At 38.3% G+C, this 11,311-nt stretch overlaps 1 protein-coding gene across 5 annotated transcripts in view; it reads right to left on the bottom strand.

The window, feature by feature from the left end:
- Positions 1 to 821: 821 nt before the first annotated feature.
- Positions 822 to 11,311, bottom strand: part of nrxn2a (neurexin 2a) — a 98,881-nt gene continuing 88,391 nt past the window's right edge. For 3 of the 5 annotated variants that reach the window (XM_026369843.2, XM_033326346.1, XM_026369845.2), the window contains 5 exons: positions 10,567 to 10,738; positions 8,143 to 8,232; positions 6,450 to 6,778; positions 4,553 to 4,637; positions 822 to 3,352 (listed from right to left, as the gene is read on the bottom strand). In XM_026369843.2, the coding sequence (XP_026225628.1) occupies positions 2,550 to 3,352; positions 4,553 to 4,637; positions 6,450 to 6,778; positions 8,143 to 8,232; positions 10,567 to 10,738 (1,479 nt within the window). In that variant the 3' untranslated portion in view covers positions 822 to 2,549. The remainder of the gene's footprint in view (positions 3,353 to 4,552; positions 4,638 to 6,449; positions 6,779 to 8,142; positions 8,233 to 10,566; positions 10,739 to 11,311) is intronic. The other 2 variants (XM_026369842.2, XM_033326347.1) reach the window with 2 other exon arrangements.

Here is an 11,311-nt window from a genome sequence, read left to right as displayed (position 1 = left end):
TTTCTCAAAAAACAATAACTAAATATCTTTTGACAGACGATGTCCACATCTTTCAGACCAAGTCATGGAAAATGTTTTTAGTTATAATTAAGAACCTGAATGTTATGTTATTAACACCAGTGGTCTTAAGGGGAATTTACCTGGTTTGATATTTTATTTTAAACTTCATGTATTCAGTTTTGTTTTGATGGACACCTGAAGTAGCAGTGTAAGGTGCACAGAAAACATTTAAAGATTTTATTATATAATAAATAATGGACATCCAGGCATTACTAACACACCAGAAGCCCAAATGTAAGAGAGAGGGAGCACTAGAGAGTAGATGATGATGAAACTCTAGTGTAAGACACATTTTTAAAACATACCATGACCTGCAATTTGTGTGAAATGCTGTTTCTTCATGTTAAACATGTTAACTTATCTTGTTAGCAAAATGTGACCTGTGTAAAATTTCACCTTTGTGGATTCATTGTGTTTCTATTATCCCAAAATATTCACAAATCATATCAAAGCATAGCCACTACTAGATACTGTAGATCGATGCTATGAATGAATTACATTAATGTTTAAAAATGTGCAGCTCTCACTGCCCACAATATTCACTGATTTATAACATAAATGTTACTTGAAATTGTAATTCACATCAGACTTGGTTTGCTCTGAATTCCCCTAACCTAGAAACTATATTTTTAATTTATGATGTCCTATGATTCCCCTGTACAATAATAAAAATCAAATAAAGTGAATTTTCTTTGTGAAACTACAAGAATCAACACACAAACCAGGTGTGTACAAAGTATATAATCAAGTGTATTTTCATCTTTATCCACGTTCTGTACACATATTAAGATCCATTTCACATGAACACTATACAATAGCAATGAGTGAGGAATGGAATATTTTCTGAATGTTGAGCAGGTAATGTTGAATGGCACTTTTCATAAAAAATAACAGGAAATCACAGAGCATGAATAAGTAAATGTAGACAGAACAGAAAGATGGCTTTATATTATCAGATCCATTGAATAACAGATTCAGCACATATAAAATGCACAATGCAACAAAACAAAACATTTGTTTGTTCCATCCTTGTGTTTTCTCTGCATAATCTGGAATGTAAGTAATGCAAAAACAAAAGATATTTGCAGCAACCAGAGGAAAGTGTGCTTTTTGTCTGGATTTAAGTAAAAGGCAATCTAAAATGTAACGTGTTAAGAGGAGTGGTAACAAGATACATCGAAATATCAGAGAAATATCAATACAATTCACAAACCTTCAATTATTTATCTCATAGAATAGTCTTTTAGTAACTGATAGAAAAAAACAATACATGTTTGGCTGCTTTACAAGGAATATCTATGTCTCAAAGATATGTTTACATTTTTTGTGTGCTTTTCAATTATCCCATGACAGTTTTAAGGAAGGAAAAGATCAAGAGTGAGCTAGCCTCTGGTGAGCTGGGCTGGTTCTCCCTTTTCCAAGAAACAATCAGAAAAACATCATGAAATGTGATTCTGTGCTCCTGTGAAGTTTGGACTGCAGTTCCGATGTTGCCGTGAAACCTGTGTGGGGACCGAGCATCTGTGACGTTTATTCTTCTTCATACCTGTTCCCCTGTGTACACAATGCTTTTTCAATCAGCTAAATTCTATATGTACATACAAGTAATGTTTACAGAAAAATACCTTCACTGGTGTAGACTGACTTGTTCACAATTATCCTTACTTGGAATGTCATTGCACATTGACTGTTATATCTCATGTAAATAATGTTTCTGATCCATCATACTTTGTGATTCACTGGCCAGAGTATGCTGAGGGATTTATTAATCCCTTTAAGATACTGGATTTGTCACCAGGAGAGCTAAATATCATGCTTCATTTATGATTCTGCACCAGCAACATTATACCATCTTTTGTGGACGGAGGCAGAGTGACTGGGGAGTTGTGAAACCACATAACATAACATGGAGGCTGCAGAGATGATGTCTTTCCAAACAAAAGCTTTCTCTTTAAGTGTAGTCAGAAATACTGAGGAGCTCTTTGCTCATCCACCAGAGATTCGATAGCTGGCCTGTATTTCCTCGTCTATCATAATGGGGACATTGAGACTTGAGATAGAGCATTACAAAGAAGAACAAAGAAAACATTTAGGCAAATCTGTCTGGATGTTTCCAGCACTTTCTTCACAGTACCATATCCATGCTATATACAAAGCCAAAGTGGATATGCCTCTTCTTAACTAGACATAGTCTGGTTAAAAACGTAAAAAATGATACACTAACAGAGAATCAGTGGATGCAGACTGCATGTGTGCATGTGACACAGACAATGTGCCGTAGATGAGGATTTCATCACTAATAGGAGCTGGACAACCTTGACTTTTGAATGTTAACTTTTAAAAGCAAGATGCAGTTGCTTTGTGCAGTTGTTTTCTGTGGCCTGTGAAATTTCTCTGATGATCAACCTGACAAAATTGGGGTGCAAAAAAAAGCATCCACTCTCGTCTTCTGGTCTCAGTCTACATTTGCCAACTCCCCTTCTCCATTCTCAGACGTAGTATTCTTTGTCTTTGTTCTTTTTGCCCCTTGTGATTGCCTTGGCCACAGAGGCCGTTGCTGTGCTTTTGTCTTTGACCACTGCTCCGTTGCCCTCCACAGTGGAATTGTTGGCAAAATTGTGGCCCTGGTCTGTCTGGTAGGAGCCCTCGTCCCGGTTGCGGTACTTGTACATGGCATAGAGGAGGATAAGAATGCAGAGAGCAGCAGCAGCCACAATACCAACAACCATCCCCGTGGTGCTACTGGACTCCCTGATCACCTCCACAGCACCGGGTTGGCTCTTTTCATCAGAGGCTGTGGGGTTGGCTGTGGGCACATGGGGAAAATTGGGGGGGTAAGTTAGTCCTGGTGTGTTTCGGGAGGATGGAGGAGCAGGGGGCAGAAGCACCTGGTCACGGGTGTTCATTTTGCCTGCAGGGATGTGGAGCTGGTCAGGGTTGGTGGTGGGAACATAAGGAGGTAGGGGGCGGGGTTTCTGGACTCCACTCTCACCAGCAGCGGGAGGTGGAGGAAGGACTGTCCTGTCAGTGACCATGGGGGAGTTATTATTGTAAAAGTCCTCGTCATCTGATTCCGTCATCTCCCCAGAGCCAAAGGCCGAGACCTCCACAGGGTCACCACAGTCCTCCTGGTCCGGGGGGCAGGAAGGATGAGGAGGGAGTATCAGGGATTCTTTGGTGGTTTCAAGAGGGGATAGGAGGGTAGGAGGTGGAGGGATGACAGGGTAACGGGTGGCGATGGATGGGGGCTCAAGGGAATCCACTGTTATAATAGGCAACACTAATTCACCTCCTAGAAAGAAAACAGAAAAGGTAGGGGATCCTACATTAGAGCAGCAATACACCTGTTCTGGCTGTACAGCTCATTGAATCAGCGCTACCATCTACTCATCATGAGTAATATTAGCTGTCTTATCAGTTATTTATTTATTGGTACATATCATACTGTTTTCTATAATACAAGGTTATTCACATGAATATTTGGCACACGAAGAAAAAACAAACAAACCATTGTGACATTATTCTCAAATAATGTATGCACTTTTTGATTCTTAATATGATGACAATATGATACAGTAAAGCCAAAACATGAAAGAGCTCACATGTAGACACAAACATACAAGTTGACCCATGAAAGGCGGCAGCTGAATGAAGAGCATAAAGCAAACAGAGCAGATAATAAACAAAAGAACAGCAAATTATTGTAAAATGACATGCTACTGAATGCACATCTGTAGGCAGAGATCAAAAGGTAATAACAGAAATCACAGACAGGTTATTTTCTCTAGGGATCTTGTATCCTGTATGTTTTATACCACTATTTTATACAGATTTATCACATAATAACCCTCAGTATGTTTCTATATATGATAAATTCTCTTATATAGAACAGATATAAGCTTTACTGTAACATTCACGGACACTTAACTCCTCAGGTTTGACTCTGGAGTCAGAATGTCTCCTGGTTGTGCAGCAATATTTCAGTCTGGAGAGTTTATTTATGGCTGTGAAGTTCTCTTTCATCATTATTTGAGTCACACTTTAGAGGGCCAGTCAACAACAAACAATTCTGATAAGGTCATGTTAATAATTGAGGCAGCCATAATAAGGGCAGACTCCACAGCTTGTTTCTGTCACAAGCTCAATCGACTGTCTACTGCCATCCACTCTTAATGACTGCAGTACACTTCATAAAGATTTTCTTCCATCCAATTTACCGAGTTACAGATACGACTCAATAGCTCATACGAGTTGATGCTTGCTGAGTCTGTAACAACTATCCAAATGGGGAGAGCTATTTGACACAGCTCCTGAATAAATGAGTGTGTGACAGCGGCAGAAACTTGTGACTCAAAAGAGAAAACTTTACAACAGTCATGGTTGTCAATGATGCCATTAGTGTGTTTTAGCTACAGTCTTGGGTAAAAGCAATATTGCAAGTGCATGGATAAGAACTGTACTCTCATCTTTTAAGAGGGTAAGGCAGACTCACCTGTACCTGGTTCACACTCTTCCAGGTCCTCATCATCACTCGGGCACTCGGCTGATGCCACTAAAATATCATCAGAGTTCTGCGGCTGAAAAGAAAAAGGAGAAAATATGTTGTTTTTACAAATATACAACCAATACACAGACAAACACACATACTCCCACCATACACACTCTGCTCACTGTATTTGCTGACTAACTGGCCTATCTGACGTAAAGCTGTAGCACTGTAGCACCTCAGTGTGTTTTTGCTTGGAGCAACGCTGGTTAGATTACAACTCTAAAATGTGCCCATATGCAGCTGCTTTCTATCGTGTCTGTCTTTGCTTACTGTGGCTGACTTTATGTGTTTACAAACAGTAAAAGCTCTGCTGATAGAGAGTAAATTCTTACAATTATTTTAATTATCTGTAGGCTACATGTCTTTATTTAATTCTATATAATTTGCTTTCTGTGCAATTCTTTTAAATTCACTTCGCCAGAACACATTCTCACATCCTAAATCAGTGCTTCAGTATGTCTATATTGAATTTTAGGGTGCACAGTGGACTGAATACCTGAGCAGAGCAGGGAATGGATGGTCCACTAATGGACTACTTTGTTAAATTGAAAGTCCAGAGAAGGCAATTTGAGGGAAACTGAGAAATGTAATGAAAAATGCACTTTGTATTTTTTATTAGGAGCAGCAGAGGGATTTTTCTTTGAAACCTCAGGACTCCAAGTACATCCTTCCAAATTGGCAAGGGTTTAGAGCATTTGGATTAAAATCAACTCATGTGAAATGGGGGTTGGTAATGCTCACTAGTTTGGATGCAGGATTGCTCTATGTGTGAATATCTCCTCACACAGATGTATTATAAAGTATGAAGTCAAAAACTATGAAAACACATAGACTATAAAATAAAATGTTGGATCAAAACTGTTATAAGATTGTAATAATTTATTCAGCTTTTCAGTTTTATTATTGCATTTGAGATTTTTTCATTTGCATGATGCATTTGACATAAAATGTAATGGTATCACTATATCAGAATTCCTTGAATCTCCAGTTAGCATGAGTTTTGCAGTTAGAAATACACACTCTGTAATTCGTATTGTTGCAGATCCAGAGGTAACTACTAGCTGAGACACTTATCTGGTACGTTTTTGTTTCAAGCTTTAATTGCAGCTTCTGTCTTGATTACCAATAAAAATCTAGGGTAACTTTCCTCACAAAAAGTGTTCAATTAAATCCCTGCACAATATACAGAGTTCACCTCCCTCTGAGACTCAGCTCTTCAAATCTGAATAACCTTAAAGTCAGAAAAAGAAGCCAATTAAGGATTTTTACTTTAATAAACCTCATACTTATTTTTTCAAAGTAAAATACCACAGGCCTTGCTTCTGTGAAACAGAGAACTCACATTGTCTGATTGGCCTTGGTTATGTGACTACGTTCTTTTATTTACTCCGGATGACACAGTAGGATGTAGTTAAACATCAATTAACACATCATGAATAGAAAACCTTCAAACTATGAGCAGAATGTGAAATGTGACATTGACACAGAAAAAGGATGGAGGATCCATGTGTGTTATTTTATACCTGTAGAAAAAGTTTAAAAATAATAAAAAATAATGCTACTTTTAGTTCTCATCTCTGGTTTGTCCAGAGGTTTATAATAAAATTTACCATAGTGTAATCGAAAGGTGAGCATTAAGAAGATTGTCAGATTGCTGTAGACACATTTTGAAATTTAATAAAATTGCAATGCAATAAACCAAATGTGTAATTTAAAATAATTTCTTTGAAATGTCTACAAAAACAGTTTGCCTCATGTCATCTTTGCCAATTCTCATCTGACTGTCGATAAATTAGCATCTACAGTTGTTGTCTTCAAATATTTCAATACACTCTCTGACCTTGGAGATGCTCTCCCTCAAGCTGGGCGACCGCTGCCTGCGGGTGGTGGTGGTAGCCATAGTGGTGGTGGTTTCCATAATTGTGGTAGACATATCAGACACTGCTAGCGGGGTGGCGGAGGTGGTGTCGGTGGTCAGCACAGACAGCGAGTCCCCGACCAGACGCAGGTTCCCCTCCACTTGTACACTGGGATCATTTTCTGCTGCCAGCTTGAGCACCTGAAGACCGTTGTAATAGAGCCCTGATATCTGACCCTGGAAGGGCCGACCCTTGTCATGACCGCCAATTTTAATGGCCGCCTGGCTGTTAAAGATGGTCAATTGCCTCCCTGAAGTTAGACAGAGACAGGAAGAAAGAAAAGATGGAAAGAGAGAGAGAGAATAGCAGACATAGAGAAATCAAATGGGAGAGCTTGAACAGGAAGATCAGTTGAACCAGGTGGGCTTTGGTGACTATAACATTAATAGTAATTTGTTTGAAAACTCAATTTATATGTTAGTTTTAAAAGGGGAAGGTTAGTTAGCAGCAAGTTTATCATTTAGACTTTCTCATGCAGGTTACAACCACCATGGTCTATTTAGGTATCTATTTAAGTGTTAAGAGTTAAAATTTATCCCTGAGTTAACAAACTGTCTGTGTGGCAGAAGGGACACATGTTTTTTTCACAATATTTATTTATCTCTTAAATCCAAAATAGATGTTGCAAGGATGCGTATCTTCTGACTCTTTTTTACAGATATGGGCAAAATATTAAAATGGCAGTCACACCACATTTCAGGCTGTGTACAGCTAAAAGACAATAATAGCTAAACACTCCTCCCTCCACCAACTTCACCAGCCATTAGGCCATTAAAAGATGTTCTACTCTGGGTTTCCACTAGTCCAATTGTTTCACCTCCTGAGAGGGGCAATGGTATCTAACAACACCATTGTCAGCAGCTTCACTGATAAGCAGTGTTACATTAGAGGAGGAGGACCGTGGTAATGGGCCCATCTCAGGAGAATACTTATTAGCAAAGTTAATGGCTGCAAACAGTGATCTACTTCAACAGCCTGTCAGGGCTGTTTTGTTGCAGCAAAAAAAAACTTGGGAGCTCGTGAGTCTATTGTGGTTGATGCTGTAGAAGGCGAGCCAGCACAAAAAATGCTGCAAAAAAACAAACAAAGGGAAAATACGTTCACTGTCTGTGATCACAGTCAGCAGTTATAGTTTAAAATTTTCCGTTTAGAAGAAGCGAGACTGGGTTAACTCATGTCACACGCTGGTTTCTCTGGGGTTAATGTAAAGGTTACACAGCATTTTAATGATTTTTATGGAGGATAATTACACACAGCATCTAATTACACACATCGGTTAAGAGGGGCGATAGAGAGTTAGACAGGGGTTATGTGTTTTTTAGGTAATCGGTTTATAATGATTGTTAAGGTGCAGCTTTTCCACAAGTGTAAGGATGACAAAGAATAAATGGCATGTTTCCTACACTCTTTTGTTTTACATTTATTTTGAATTCCACTTGAAGTTTTACAGCGTTCACCAAAATCCGTAGCTAGTAGAAAGTCCAATTAAAATGGAGGTATACATGTGGGTAACTTGATCCTTGTCACCCTTGTCTTATGGCACTGCACCTCTCATGGGGAAGGGTTATTTGGTAGTTATTTCAAGGTTTAATTGATTAATCAATTAATTTTTACCTTTATCGAGTAGCCACTCGTCAACTACCCGACCAAGTCTGTATGGGATTCTTTGTCTAGCAATAGCCAGTCGTTCATTATCATAGTGTCCTTCAAAGAATTTGGAGAGACAGATTAAAGGTTAAAGTCTGCAAGCTGAAAGATCACATGGTTAGAAACAGTGTTATAATCGCTAACAGGTTTAACAAGTTATCAATTTTAACCCACCTGTGAGTTAAAAGAAACTTGTGCTTTGCTTAGTGTTATCTAGTTATCACGAGTAACAGTGTTAATGCTAATTAGAGTAATGTTTAGGCTATTTATAATGTGCTACGCTAGTTAGTGTTATTTAGCTATTTTTTTAAGCACAGCATGATTTTCAGTAAACAACAATTACAGTAAAGTGCAATATGATTTTAGGTTAATCCAGATCAAGATCCAGGACATAAGAAAACATAAAAAAAGGCCCTGCAAGAAATGCAGAGAGGAAAATAGCAGATATTGTAATTACAGCAGAAACACTTATTAGTCTTTGAATTTGACTGGAGTCATTACAGGGAGCCAAAGTCTCACCCCACTTCTGTGCAACTATTTATTTTTACAATATACTGCAAGATGTACTGCGCAGTGTGATTTTACTGCAGCTCCCATGAGATACTTAACAGTGTGTCTACATCAGAGACTCATTAAATAAGCAGAAAAAAACTTTTGACATTTAACTCTAACACCAATAGCAACTTTCAAATGTTAGAATATAAAAATCTTATACATCTAATGCAAAACTACAGTGTGCAGTTTAATGCTAGTAGTACAGAAGCTGCTCTGCAGTGGGACATGACTTCAACTCCTTATTTATATAAACACATGCATAAAAAAACATAGAAAAGTACTCAATCCATTCTAAACTACTACAAGACATGTATATATGACACAAACATAAACAGTATAAATTGTCCATTCACAGAGGACAGGCAAGTCTGCTAATATATTAGTAACATAAATACTCATTCAGTACTGTTCTAGTACTGAAGACTTCCCATCAACCATGAGGCCAAATGGTTGAAGTTTCTTCAAGATTCAATTCTTGTTGACATTATTTTTTAGATTACTAAAGGTGTCTGTTAAGGACAGGATATCTGAAAAAAATATTTGATGCACATATTATGGTTGAGTAGGAAAAGTGTATATAAGGCGGCCAAGTTGTAACATGGCTGGCATGGCAACGACAAAAAGCCCAACGATTACAGTGCAAAATGTGTAACGTAGAAAAAGAGGCACGGTACACTCAAGGCACACTGAATGACAATTAATGTTAGAAGACAAGCTATTGTGCCTCATTTTATGTTGTTAAAGCTAAAAAAGTCAATTACAAGGGTACATGTGTACCTTTGTGTGATTGCTGCTATGCACTCAAGTCATTTATCATTAGAAATGTTTCAAAAACCACTGATTGCAAAGAGTGCACACAGCACAGCCATGGTCATCACAATTACATGATTTTTATTTATATGCAACTATGGCATGTGTGTGTTCTCTGAGCACCAGCTGGAGGCAGAGAGGGGACTGGGTTTCTTCCTGCTATGCCAGCTGGTGCACCTGTTCTGAATAAGGTTAATTGGTTGATTGGTCCACAACAGGTTAAAGCACAGCTGGTCATGATCACATTATGCATAGGTCTTTTTATTTTTTATTTCTGCTCTATGAATATGAATTCTGTGTGTTTATGGTTGGTGAGCTTCAAACCTTTTGGACAGTGGAAAATAGCATCTAAATGAATTATGTACAGTATATTTTTATGTCTGTACAGAATTTAATGTGGCAGCATCTGACAGTTACCTTGACAACAAATCTAATACTAAAATGTATAACATATATAAATATGTGTTAACTGACAAACTATGGTATAAATGTAACCTGATCCATCAGTCTGTTGGTGTAAAATAAGGGTGACCTTTACATGATGTTGTTAGTGATCCCCAGTGGACAGATGGATGTAAATGTATGCACCATCGCTACAAAATTGTTTATGTCAACAAGAATCTATCAGCTGATCTAATAGCAACATACAAATAAATAAATATAAGATAGCACTTCAACCACATAAATATTGAAATTAGTTTTTTTGGAAAAATGGGCTGTTTTAGAGGGAAGTTGAGAAAGAAAGTGCTGCAGATGGAAATGTAATTATTGCTAGATGTACTTTACAGCTTGAGGCAAATGCATCAATTTAGATGATGGTGTTGTTTGTGTATTATTGCATGTCCAGTTGTATGTGTGTGGCAATTTAATAGATAGCTTATGAAGCGATGAGTCAGGAAAGCTTCATTAAAATAAGCCACTGGGCAATTATGTTTGATAAGCAGACATGCAGTCTCTGCAGTCTTTGCAGTCCAGATGCTCCATACCATCTCTCTATAAACACATATTTTGTCCCATTAGTCTTACCTGGTGGATAACGCTCAATGACTGGATGGTTGTCCACCTGCAGAGTGGCATTGCCACCGCTGCGTGTGAAGCGTACAACATGGTACTTGCCGTCATTTACTATGACAGCAGGCTCATCAATGGTGATGTCATCTGTCCCCACATTGAAGATGACACCAATTTTTCCTTGATCCTGCAGAGGACAAACACACAGAGAGATGAATGTGACACACGAAACAAACCATATTTACTCAATAGATTTGCAAAATGCTTTTCCGTCCACTTCAGGGTTGTTGAACTAAAAGTCGTCTTCCAGCAGTAAAAGCAGATCTTTTGTGACATGCACAGTATGTTTAGTTTTTTCTTTCGGATTCAGCACCACTGCGCCCTCAGCAGACAGCTCAGGTTTCCTGATGTGGATCAATCTTGACAGAATCCTGCTGTTTCTCTTTTGGTTGAACAACTTCTCTCCCTGTGAGTCTTTCCCTGATCCTGCCAACCTTCCTCAAAGGTCAAAGCTGCTTCTAAAGTCAGCCTTTAGGTGGCACTAATAATAAACATTAAAAACAAACTGTGTGGGGTCTCTGTGCCTGTCTGGCCTTTGTACGTTTGTGTCCTTCTTTCTAATTGCAACACAAGGTCAAAGTGCTAATGTGGTTATAAGAGACATTGGGAGAAATAATGCACCACTCTGCAGAAGTATAAAGAGGAGCACGACACCACAGTTTATTTTTAGATTGAAAAAACCTTGTCCTGAAAATGATAA

This window comes from Anabas testudineus, chromosome 14 (genome assembly GCF_900324465.2).
Source record: "Anabas testudineus chromosome 14, fAnaTes1.2, whole genome shotgun sequence".
Taxonomy (NCBI): domain Eukaryota; kingdom Metazoa; phylum Chordata; class Actinopteri; order Anabantiformes; family Anabantidae; genus Anabas; species Anabas testudineus.
Note: the sequence above shows the minus strand (reverse complement) of the source record. Positions and strands in the feature narration are given on the sequence as shown.